General features: G+C 56.3%; 1 protein-coding gene across 3 annotated transcripts; it reads right to left on the minus strand.

The window, feature by feature from the left end:
- Positions 1-2,577: 2,577 nt before the first annotated feature.
- Positions 2,578-11,587, minus strand: PARS2 (prolyl-tRNA synthetase 2, mitochondrial). Of its 3 annotated transcripts, none has more exons than XM_062191400.1 (2): positions 11,558-11,587; positions 2,578-7,251 (listed from the first exon to the last, which is right to left on the minus strand). In XM_062191400.1, exon 2 carries the CDS (start codon positions 7,222-7,224, stop codon positions 5,788-5,790), a length of 1,437 nt encoding a protein of 478 aa, XP_062047384.1. In that variant the 5' UTR covers positions 7,225-7,251; positions 11,558-11,587; the 3' UTR covers positions 2,578-5,787. The 3 variants fall into 3 exon arrangements, with proteins under 3 accessions (XP_062047384.1, XP_062047381.1, XP_062047383.1); XM_062191397.1 differs by lacking the exon at positions 11,558-11,587 and adding an exon at positions 10,594-11,485; XM_062191399.1 differs by lacking the exon at positions 11,558-11,587 and adding an exon at positions 9,125-10,686.
- Between the last annotated feature and the right edge of the window lie 684 nt (positions 11,588-12,271).

Consider the following 12,271-nt stretch of genomic DNA (forward strand, 5'->3'; position numbering starts at 1 on the left):
ACGTAGTGGTGGAGAGCACGGGCTCTCGGGCCGCACAGCAGGCCTCAGAGCTGAGTTCTGCCGCTTGACCGCGGTGTGACGCTGAGCGCTCTCCTTAAGTGCCTTGTGCCTCAGTCTGTATCCATCGGGAGGGGTAACTGTATGCTTGCTCAGAGGACTGCTGTGAGGGGAAATGGCTAGCACCGCACTGGTGTTAATGCTCATTAGCACTAGTCTTTGCCTCCGGTCACTTTTCCGGGACAGCCCACTGCCTGGGAAGTTCACCCCTGGAGGGGAGCCTTCCTGGCTCTATGGCCCTGTGCAGGGCAGGCCTCGGCATGAGCGGACTCAGCCCTCAGGGGTCACCTCTTGAAACCCCAAGTCCCGGAGGTGGAGCTGCACTGAGATGGGCCCCATCTGAGTCCTGGGTAGAAAGCCAGAGGGCAGGGCATGCTGATGGGGCCAGCTCAGGACCTGCCTTCTCTGGGCCTCTGTTGTCCCTCTAAGAGATGGGGACAGTGCACTAGAAAGTACCACACCCCTGTAGGGGCCATCATTTGAGCAGCAGGAGGTGTAGGCCCTCACCAGCAGGCAGGGTTCCAGCCAGCGCGCAGCCTGGGTCTTGATATCCTGCAGGTAATAGTTTGGATTCTCGCTCTGCCGTGTAAGGGCTGTGTGCATGTCACTTAACACTGTGAGCCCCAGTCTGTAAACTGAAGCAAAAATACCAGCGAAAAATGGGGGATGGGGAGTGCCGTGATGCCTGTGTGAGGCGAGGATGTTCCGTGCCTTAGCCTGGTGCCCAGCATGCTCCAGGCGCTCAGCAGCCCTAGGGACCCAGCACCGGCATGGGCTGCGCAAGTGCCTTCCTGAGACATGCCTAACAGAAGCGCTGCCCAGAGGTGCGTGCCCCAGAAGGAGGGGAGGAAGGCCGGAAGCAGGGTCCTGGGGAGGTCCTAGGGCCCCCGCTGGTGGGCATGGCGTCCCCTGCAGCAATCTCTCCAGAGGTTGGCACAACTGCTACTTAGAGGGCGCAGAGAGAGGCCAGAGCTGAATCCTCCGCCCAGGACGTGCAGGGCTGCTCTGAAGGCGGCGTGCCCACATAGGCTGGTGCTGCCCAACCCTGGCCATTGACAGCTTCCTCCTCCCCACTGCCCACACAGACTGGACCACAGTCCCCTAACACACCACACTGCCCTCACTCGGCCCGTGCTCCCGTTCTCCCGCCCCAAACACCTATCTGAGAAGTGTTCTCCGCCTGCCAGGAGAGCTGGCCCCTCTCGTGCACCAGCCCCCTCCTCCAGACGCCTGTCCTCGCCCCTGCATCACTGCACTGCACCCGACGTCAGGCATCCGCCTCCCCCTGCAGCAGGGGAGCTCCCCACCCTAGGGGCCAGACAGGGATTCATCCGAGTGCCCCACAGCTGACCCAGTGGGAGCTCAGTGTGTGTGTGCTGACCGGTGCACTGAGTGGATGGATGGGTGAACAAATGAAGGCACTAGTGATTGGAAGAATAAAATAAACCAGTGTCCTAATCCTAGGCCCTCATTTGCTCAGCAACAGCATTTCCAGGCTCAAGCCCAACATGGCCACCTTACACCTCCTCCAGGAAGGCTCCTGGCCTTCCCAGCCCATGGCTGTGCCTCCTCTGGGTTCTGCTGGCATTCTGATTTTGGCAAGCTTAGCACAGGGCCTCCCTCCACACTGGGCTTCCTCACGGGCAAGGCCCTGCAGAGGGAAGGACGAGAAGTTTTCTGGGACCAAGTGTGCCCCATACCCAGCCACAGCCTGCTTAGTGAGTGTGCCTGGCCACACCCACAGCACCAAAGCCTCGGTCTGCAGGCCCTGCAGCTGCAGCGAGTCTCCCGGAGCCAGGAGGGAGGACTGAGCGGGTCCAGGAGCTGGGTGCTCTGCAGGGGGCTGGTGAGGCCTGTCTTCCTACAGGGGAGTGGGCTACCGTGGAAGTGCCTTGTGCAAGGTCATATGGCCCTCCAGTGTCCCGGGCAGTCTGACTCTTACAGGTCACTCTGTCCTTCTATTTTTTTAGATTTATTTTTTATTATTTATTTGAAAGAGTTAGATCCTCCATCTGCTGGTTCACACCCCAAATGGCCACAATAGCCGGAGCTGAGCCGAATCAGGAGCCAGGAGCTTCTTCCAGGTCTCTCACATAGGTGCAGGGGCCCAAGCACTTGGACCATCCTCTGCTGCTTCCCCAGGCACATTAGCAGGGAGCTGGACTGGAAGTGGAGCAGCCAGGTTCGGGTACCTGAACCAGCACCCATATGGGATGCCAGTGCTGCAGGCTGGGGCTTTAACCCACTGCGCCACAGCGCCAACCCCACACTGTCACTCTTCAAATTAGTGAAATGCTTTTACTTTTTTCCTAATGTCATTTAAACTTGTAATAATGAAAACACTTCCCCATTTTCTACATAGAAAACGTTAAGAATGCTCCCAACTCCAAAACAAAGCCTTCTGCAGCCTTGGCTGTGTTAGAATCCATTCTGAAAAGCTCTGGGGCATCTTAGTGAGAACTAAGTTGTGGGAACTCCTTGGAGACCTGGCATTGGAACAGTTAAGGGACCGGCAATGTCAGCAGATTTCTGCAAAGCTCCTTTATTGATAGCTCAGCAAGTGTTTCTTCCATTAAAACACAGAATATTAATGGAGCCCTGGATTTACATTCTAAGCCTGATTTGCACTTGTTACGCACCAGCCTTTGTCCCCAAGTATTGATTGCTGGAGACAGTTCGCAGCCGCTAGCTTCTCCATTGCCCCAAGGGATAAGCAGTGGAAACAGCCCTGTACCTGCTGTTCTGCCAGGACCCTCATTGCATCAGTTTGCAGCAAGAGGTACACTGTGCATGCTTCCAGCTTTTTTCTAAGGATCGCCCCCCATTCTGCATGCCTTACCTACTTCTTGCTCGTGGCTGTCCCCAGGAAGGCGGCAAGACGTCCTATCCAGAGAACAAGCTCCATGTCTTGAGACAACAAAGCTACCTGCAGAACCCGAGCTCCCAGGGCCAGACTGTCCCGAGTTGCCCTGTCGTAAGAGACGAATTTCTCAAGTGCAGGCCAAGGGCTAAGCAGTTCATGCACATGAGCTTGGCAAAGCCCCAGACCCCCCTGCAAAGCAGGTACCACAGGCCTCTTGAGTGATGAACGTGCCACACAGAAGGCAAGATTTATTTATTTGAAAGTCAGTTACATAGAGAAGGAAAGGCAGAGAGAGAGCGCGAGTGAGCAAGCGAGCTTCCATCTGCTATTCACTCCCCAATTGGCCACAATGGCCAGAGCTGCACTATTCTTAAGCCAGGAGCCAGGAGCTTCTTCCAGGTCTCCCACACGGGTGCAGGAGCCCAAGGACTCGGGCCATCTTCCACTGCTTTCCCAGGCCATGGCAGAGAGCTGGATGGAAAATGGAGCAGCCGGGACCTGAACCAGCATCCCTATGGGTTGCCAGCACTGCAGGCGATGGCTTTACCCGCTGCACCACAGCACTGGCCCCACAGCAAGTCATTTGTCTCAGATCACATCCCTGGGAAGCGAGGCTCTAATCTTTCAGCAAAACGCGGCCTCTGGCTATCAGAAGCAGCCCCGGCTTAGTGATCAGGATGCCTGGCGTTCACTCAGCGTGACCTCGGGCAGATCACTGCCCTCCTTGCATTCGTCTCCCTGTTGTGTGACAGGACAGGCACCTGTTTCAGCAAACCTGGGAGCCCTGGCAGCTCAAAGGCGGACACAGCCAGTCTCCTCTGCATGTAGCAGGCCTGGCCAGAGGGGACATGGCGCTGGGCCTGCCCAGATGGCATGGCACAGCTCATTCCTGCCTCACGAATCTGTTTTTGTAAAGTGTCATTAGGCTGGCCTTCCATAAATAAGCTTATGGAGCTTGAATTCAAAGTTAAAGACATAATTTAAAGCACCATTTGCATGCATTCTGGTTTCTCTCGTACTGGAGGCTAACTTGCTTAGACAGACAGATCCACTGAATCCCAAGTGTTTACTGCAATCCCTCCTGCCCAGGCACAGCCAAGCAGTGCAGAGGGAAGGGCGCAGTCTCGGCCAGTGCCCAGATGCCAGCTCTGACCCTTAACAGCCATGTGTCCTTGCATAAACTCCTTACATGGAGCCTGTTTCCTGCGCAGCTTTGAGGCCTGGAGACTGCATATAGACGGGCCTCACAGCACAGCGACACGTGGCAGGCCCTCCACATACACAGGACCAGGCTGCCGGAAGCAGAGTTCGCATCCTCTGCTGATGCCCAGCTCCCAGTGGGCCCGGAGGAAGCGGCACTCCAGAATCCCCCAGAGCATTCCATGCTGCCCGGTGCCCTGGCCATGCCCCACTCCAACCAGAGCCTCCCGGTGGGCCCTGGGTGATTCCTGTGTGTAAGGGGGAGGTGCCTCTGCCCGGCGGCCTTGCCTTTCGGGGTTCACTCAGAATCCTCGTCTCTTGGCCTGAAAAGCTAAAGTATCCAAGGGATTCCTGGGCCCAGAGTTCTGCACTGGGCAAGCTGGTGGGGGTGGCGTTACTCTCAGAGTTAACAAAGCCGCCAGGAAGCTTTGGCCAAGACAAGAACGGGGTGTGCTGGGAAGCAGCTCGAGCTCCTGGCCTCAGGGAGGGTCACCAGCAAGGACAAGAGGCTGGAGCGGCATCCGACCGGCCATGTGTGTGTCAGACAAGGAGGACCCGGGCAGGGCTCCACGAGGGAGGCAGAGGAAGCCACGTGCCGCAGCTGCTGGGCAGGCACCAGGAGGCCATGCTTTTAAGTCTGACCTTGACAGATTCTTGTTAGACTTGGATGTTGAGAGACCTCAGAGACGCAAAGACGCAAACACTGGTCATGTCGGACTACCGTGGAGCAGCGGCTCGCTGGGGCAGCTCCAGCCCGCTCCCAGCTTTCCACAGAAATCAGGCAGAGACCAGCTCAGAACACTGTCCCCATCACAGCTTGAGGATCCAACTCGGCACCTAGGGCCAGACCTGCTGAGGCCTGCTGCTCTTGCTGTGGGAAGAGACAGCTAAAAACATTTTCCCAACCGTCCAGTTTCTGGGGAGGAGAGAGGGGGTGTTGGGCAGCGTAGAAAGAGTAGGAGTAGGAAGCCTCGATTCTGACGCACTCTAGAATCACCCGGAAAGCTTTAACTTCCAGTTTCTAGTTAGAACGGCAGGTGTTGCCACTGTTGCACATTAACACGTGAGGCACAATGCCAAGGGCTGACTTTATTGGAAACACATAGTAATCTCGGTGCTAGGCCGCCCCGGCGGGGCCAGGCCCATGGAGGTGGTTTTGGGGCCATCAGCCAATGCTCTCGACTCTCTGGAAAGCTTAGATGCTGCAGGGCCACGGGGACCAGGTGTGCCCACTGATGGCTGTGGCCAGATGGGGAAACTGAGGCAGCGAGGGGCTGCATCAAGTCACCGGCGAGGTGGTGGCAGTCAGATCACCTGATTCTCCCACACTCAGCTCAACTTCTCAGTGGAGGGGGCCTGGAGGGCCTGTTCTCCAGACCGAATGCAGCCAACAGCCCATGACCAGACTGTGTTGTGTGTGTGTGGGTCCCTTTGGCCATCAGCCTCTGCCATCCGACACGAGGGAAGCTCTCAGTTCCCAACAGAGGCTTCGACAGTGGAATATAAAAGTGTCAACACGGGAGTCCAGAGAGGGGGATCAAGGTAAGGACTTGCGATAGGAATAATGTGACCAGTGACTGGCTCCAAGTGGGTTTCGCGAACACGGTCTCCTTGTTGGTGAGCCTGAACAAGCATAGGCGCACGCAGTGCCTGGCTGTACCCGGGGCCTACACAACCTGCACGGGGGTCAGTAAGTCCAGGACTCCCTCTCTGGTGAGGAAGAGCTGCTCCCCCGTGTTCTGACACCAAACCTCAAAACAGGCAGGCTCCTCCAGGGCCCGCTTGCCCGCAACCACCACAAAGGGGTAGCCCAGCTTGTCGGCGTCCTTCAGCCTGCTTCCAATGGTCAGGTGGGTCCTGTCGTCCAGCACGAGCTCCCCACGCAGCTGGGGCACCGCCTCTGTGATGTGGTCATACAGGCGCTCCGTGAGCTCTGTGGCCGCCGCCTCCTTGCTGCCCTTCTTAGGGGGGATGAGGCAGACCTGGTAAGGGGCCAGGAGGCCCGGCCAGCGAACGCTGTCCTCTGTAGCTAGGACTTCGATGGCGGCAGCCAAGATCCGGGACACACCCAAGCCGTAGCACCCCATTTCGGCCAGGCACGGCTTGCCCTCGGCATTGGTGAACTGGGCACTGAAGATGGAGGAGTACTTGGTGCCCAGGTAAAACGTGTGCCCCACCTCGATGCCCCTGGTTTCTGTGAGTGGGCTCTGGCACGTGGGGCAGTGTGTCTGCGATGAGTCCAGTGTCTCCACGTTGGCCGAGAAGCTGCAGCTGGGACACACTGCCAGCCGGTCCTCCCCAACCTCCACTGGCAGCTGGAACTCGTGTGACATCGTGCCGCCGATGCTGCCCACGTCGGCCTGGGCCTTGATGACCTGCAGCCCCAGCCTGCGGAAGAGGCTACGGTAGGCATCACACACCAGGCTGTAGGTCTGCCGGGCGGCCTCTGGGGAGGAGTCGAAGGTGTACATATCCTTCATGTAGAACTCCCGGCCCCGGAGAAGCCCAAAGCGGGGCCTGGGCTCGTCCCGAAACTTCCTCGTCACTTGGTATAGCAGGAATGGAAGCTGCTTGTAGGACAGGTTCTTCTGGGAGGCGACCAGGGCTGTGACGACTTCTTCGTGAGTGGGTCCCAGGCAGTACTCCTTGCCGTGTCTGTCTTGAAGTCTGAGCAGCTCCTTGCCCATCAAGTCCCACCGCTGGGTGGCTCGCCAGAGCTCCGCCGGGCTGAGGCTGGGCAGGCTGACCTTCTGCCCCCCCACAGCCTGCATCTCCTGGTCTATCAGCCGCACAAGCTTCTCCAGGGCCCGGACGGTGTAGGGCAGGAGGTGGTAACAGCCGGGGCTTGCTGGGAGGATCAGGCCCACCTGCAGCATCAGCCGCTGGCTCCTGCAGGTCAGCTCGCCAGATCTGCCCTCCAGGGAGAGCGCCTGGTCTTCCCGCAGGTTCTGTGGCTGGAAGATGCGAGAAAGGAGCAAGCGCTGCCCGCTCCCTGGGCCGCAGTGGTGAGACCTGCAGGGCGTGCGTCCCGAGAGCTGGCGGCTGCAAGTGGAGAGGGCGCTGAGGGTGGGCAACGCTCTGCATCTTGCTAGCAGCCCTTCCATGACAGCCCAGCAGGAGAGGAACTGCACCTGGAGCAAAAGAGCCACGTGGGAATGACGTAACTGGGTTCCAACACCATGAAGGCGCCAGCACACCTGAGGACAGCCACTGATTCGCAGAGGCAAATCCTCCCATTTCTAATAACCTATCAGGTCACAGCTTTACTTACTTCTCACAACCTCTTACTTCCATTAAAAGAAAACTCAGTATTTTTCTATTATAGAAACCTATCAAGTGGCCACCATTGTGGCAAAGCAGGTCAAGCTGCTGGCTGTGGTCCAGCATCCCATATGACCACCAGTTGGTGTCCCGGTTGCTCCACTTCCCAGCCAGCTCCCCGCTGTGTGCCTGGGAAGGCAGCGGAAAATGGCTCAAGTGCTTGGGCCCCTGCACCCATATGGAGTTCTAGGCTCCTAGCTTCAGCCTGGCCCAGCCTTGGCTGTTGTGGACATTTGGGGAGTACACCAACAGATGGAAGGTTTCTCTCTGTCTCCCCTGACCCCCAAACTCTGTAACTCTGTCTTTAAACAGAAAAAAAAAACCTTAAAAAAAAAATAACAATAGTTGGGCATTGTGATGTAGCAGGTTAGGCCACAGCTTGGGATGCCTGCATCCCATCCTGGACCACCAGTTCAAGTCCTGCTGCTCTGCTTTCGATCCAGTTCCCTACAGATGTGCCTGGGAAGGCAGCACAAGATGGCCCAAGTGCTTGGGCCCCTGCACCCACATGGGAGACCCGGATGGAGTTCCTGATGTCTGACTTTGACCTGAACAAGCCCCAGCTGTTGCAAGCATGTGGGAACAAAGCAGCATATGGAATATCTCTGTTTCTGTCACTCTGCATTCCAAATAAACCAGTCTTTAAAAAAAAAAAAAAGGCAACCTAGCACGCTGTGGAGAAACAGCATTGTGTGGTGACTGCAGAGGCTCTGGAATCAGACAGCCTGGGTCCCAGGCAGGGTTCCCTCTGGCTGTTCCCCGGTAGCCTAGGACACAGCTCGGTGCTGTTTCTTCAGCTGCAGTGGTAAGAACAGCAGGAGGCCGGCGCCATGGCTTAACAGGCTAATCCTCCGCCTTGCAGCGCCGGCACACCGGGTTCTGCCCCTCTTCCAGGCCAGCTCTCTGCTATGGCCCGGGAAGGCAGTGGAGGATGGCCCAAGTCCTTAGGCCCTGCACCCGCATGGGAGACCAGGAGAAGCACCTGGCTCCTGCCTTCGGATCAGCGTGATGAGCCGGCTGCAGCGGCCACTGGACGGTGAACCAACGGCAAAAAGGAAGACCTTTCTCTCTGTCTCTCTCTCTATCCACTCTGCCTGTCAAAAAAAAAACAAACAAACAAACAAACAAAAAAAAAAAACAGCAGGACCGACCTTACAGGTTTATTGTGGGAATTCAGAAGCGCTGGGGAAAGTTCTCAGAACAGTATCTGGCACTTAACCATCAATGTTGGCTACTGTTACTATTACAGAAAACGGGGCCGGGGAGTGGGGGGAGCAGGCAGCAGGAGATGGCTCAAGCACTTGGGTCCCTGCCACTGGAGTGGGAGACTCAGATGGAGTCGGGAGCGCCTGGCTCAGGCCTGGCCCAGCCCCAACTGTTACAGATGTTTGGGGAGCGAGCCAGCAAATGGGAGGTCTCTCTCCGCCTTTAAATACAAAATGAAAATAAATGTTTTCTAAAAATTAGGAGGGAAAAAACAGCTTTCTGTTGCTCTTAGAATAAAGCCTAAGCCTCTGACTTCAGCCCCATCTGAGCAGGCCTCCTCTGATCACTCGCCCCCTAGAGAACACATCCACCTGTCCTGCAGGCCTCAGGGCTACCATCCTGGGCTCTAGAAGCCTTCCTTGTCCCACTCCCCAGCCCCCGAAGCCTGGCTCCTCCTGCACAGCCACTGTCACTTACCAGTCCCTTCCCAGCTGTCCTGGGGCGGGCTGCTCATCAGGCTGCCTGTCTTTCCCCACAGGATCCTCTGTGCAGGCAAAGACCACCTCCAGCTTGCTCCCCCTGTATCCTCAGCACATGCAGAGGCTAACCTGACATTGTCCAGTGAGTGCGTATGTTCCTCTATGTGGCACAGAATAGCCACACGTGGCTAACAGCAATACGCTATCAGAAATGATTCTCCTACCACAGAGTTGCCGGCTTTCTCTGTTGTACACAATCTACAATGAACAGAAGGCTTCTCTTTTGTTATATATTTGGGAGAGATCTTCAGGAATGGAATGAATTGAGTCACAGGGTATAAACTCATTTAAGGTTCTTGATTTGGGTTGCCAAGCGGAGGAGTCCCTCTGCCTCCCAGCGCAGCCCATGGAGCAGAGTCCCCGGCAGTGCTGAGAATGGCCACGGATCGTCAGAGCTCTGGGAGCTGGGCCCCTAGCTGGTCACCGTCAGCCTTCAGCTGCCCGGGGCCTCCGGCTGGCCCCCTCCAACCTCACGCGACCCCACCCAATTTCTCTGTGCACTGCACAAACATTAGGAACTGGGGAGGCACTGCCTAGTGCACAGCCCTACTGTGGTTTCGTGGCAAAGTCTGGGCCACGGAGGTGAGACGCACGGCAGATTCACGCCTGGCGCCATCCAACCGCACTTGTGGTCCAACCACAGACCCCAAGCCAGTGAATCCTTCACCCTTGACTCTTAAAGCAAGTGACCCTGTTCAAGACCTCCCTCAAGTCTGACTCCCTGCTGGTCCTAACTGCCTCAACCCTGGGTTAACCCTCCAGTACCACCTGCTGCATTATAGCAGCCCAGCGGCCTTGGAATATAACCGAGCACCACGGCTACTGGTGGGGCAGCCCAACTCCAGTGTTCACCAGGCGTGGCTGTGGGCAGAGAAATGTGTATTTCTAACACGTTCCCAGGCGTGCAGGCACTACCAGGCCAGGAGCCAGTGTGTGCACCTGCATGGATTTAGATTGTAAGCTCCATGAGGGCAGGGACCATGTCTACTTTATTCCCGGCTGTATCTGCAGCTTCCAGCAGTGTCTGGACACAGAGCATTCTCAGTAAACGCTCTGGGAACAATGAATTGAATAATTCTTGACCCCGTCAGTCCAGTCTCCATAACACAGCTAAAAAATAGCTGACCCAACCACTGCCCAGCTCAGACTCCATTAATGGCTCCCCACCATCACGGTCTTGGAATGGCACCAAAGCCATTCATATTTTGATCCAAACACACCTCCTCCAGCTCCTTATCCCGCCATTGCGCTAACATGCCCCACACAGCTCACTGTTCCAGGAACAGGCCAGCCTTCCCCAACACTAGCAACCTGAACTCATCGTTCAAGCCTCACTTATTCCAAGAAGCTTTCTCCAACCCATTGCAACACAGAAGGCACCCCTTTCTCTGTGCTCCCATCACACACCTCTTTATGGCGGCCTGTATTGGGACAGGTTGGCAGTAATTCCCAACTAGGTGAGAAGCTGTGTGCACCAGGCATTGGGAATGAGCGTTTTGTGTCTTTGCCTTCCAGCAAGCTACCAGTTCACGGGGTTTTGTACATTTTTACATTTCAGGAGCTGGCACAACATCCAATATTTACATTCTTAATGTTTCCTGCCGAGCAAAGCAAGTGCCTGCAATGGTATAATTACTGGAATAACTTAAATAAGAGCTTGGAGCCCCGTTCTCAGACTCCTCGGTTTACACACAGAACTGGCATCACCGGAAGTTTCCAAGGCCTTGCACAGACCACACACCCAAGAGTAACTCAAGAGTCCAGCGCTTCAGACTGGCAAGAGCCCGAGTCATTCGATCACTACCATTTAGCAAGCACCTCCTCTGTGCGAGCCTGTCACCCCTGCTCGTGTTAGGAAGGGTCTCTGATCACGGTGCCCCTCGAGCCCATCACGAAAGCTGCACAAACTGCTGTTATTATGCCCAACTCCCAAAGGGCGGCTCCGAGGCAAAGCCACGGGTGTCAGGTGCCACAGCCAAGGAGGGCAGGGGCACACCTCTAACGCCAGGTCCCGCCTCCAAATGCCAGTTTCCCTCCCGGAGCACACTGCGTAAAACTGCACTAGAAACCTCATCCCCGGTTCCCTGTGAGAACCCGGCCCATGCACCCCACTCCCCGGACCTCGGCCTGCCCACACGTAAAACGGGAAGTCGGCTCAGGCACCAGAGATCCCCGAGGTGACTCTCCTCACGCCCCGCGGACCACGCGGAAGCGCGGGAACAACGGAGGAAATCGAGAGGAGCACTTTCGAGAGTCTACGTGATTGACACCCGCCCCAGTGCCAGGAAGGGATGCACGCGGGAAGAGCCTGGTCTCCCGCTCAGCCTCGCTTCACCCCACCGCCCGGCCCGTCTCGCTGGCCCACGCTCACCGACTGCACCGCCCGGCGACCGCGGCGCCGGGCCAGTGCGCAGGCGCCAGAGGCCCCCAAGCCCCACCTCCCGTTTTTCTCGCCAATCGCAAGGCCGGCTCGCAGGGGCGGGGGCGGGGCCACTGGGGCCCGTCCCCACTCTAAACCCGCGTAAAGGTTTCCGGAAGTTTAGCCAAAGAGAGAGAGGACCCGAATGGGCAGCCATGAGGAATTACCGTTCCGGAAGTGCCCTCTAGGAATTAGGGAGGTGTAACTCTGTGGTCAAAGCCGACCTCTTAGGATTTGCGTTAGGCCCCGCCCACTCAGGACTAGGCTGGCGCCCTGTGTAACCATGACAACACCCTGGGAACGCGTTTTCTAATCCACGCTGCCTTAACAGACTCAATATAAATAACTCAAATTGTGACTATCTGGGAAAAGGCACCTTTATTACAATGCCCGAGACATCTTTAAAACACGATCCAAATTTTAATGCACGAAGCATTTTTTGAGCTCCTTCTGTGTGTGGATCCCTGTTGTGGACCCTGTAAATAGTGAGCAGAAAGACAAGATGCCGGCATTCAATGCATCTAGAGATGACGTAGCCAATAAGACAATACAGTGATATTTAAGCAGGGCTGAGTTTAAAGAACTCAATGATCAGGGTAAATAGTATTGTGTAGTGCAATTAATTTTTAAAAGATTATTTTTATTTATTTATTTATTTGAAAGGCA

This window comes from Lepus europaeus, chromosome 5 (assembly GCF_033115175.1).
Source record: "Lepus europaeus isolate LE1 chromosome 5, mLepTim1.pri, whole genome shotgun sequence".
Classification (NCBI taxonomy): Eukaryota; Metazoa; Chordata; class Mammalia; order Lagomorpha; family Leporidae; genus Lepus; species Lepus europaeus.

Excerpts from the sequence above, each read along its gene's own strand:
- PARS2 (XM_062191397.1), bottom strand. The coding sequence starts at position 10,668 with ATGCCTGGTGCACACAGCTTCTCACCTAGTTGGGAATTACTGCCAACC. Across the intron at positions 7,252-10,593 it reads ATACAGGCCGCCATAAAGAG|GTGCAGTTCCTCTCCTGCTG; the intron begins GTGTGTGATGGG and ends CTTTTGCTCCAG.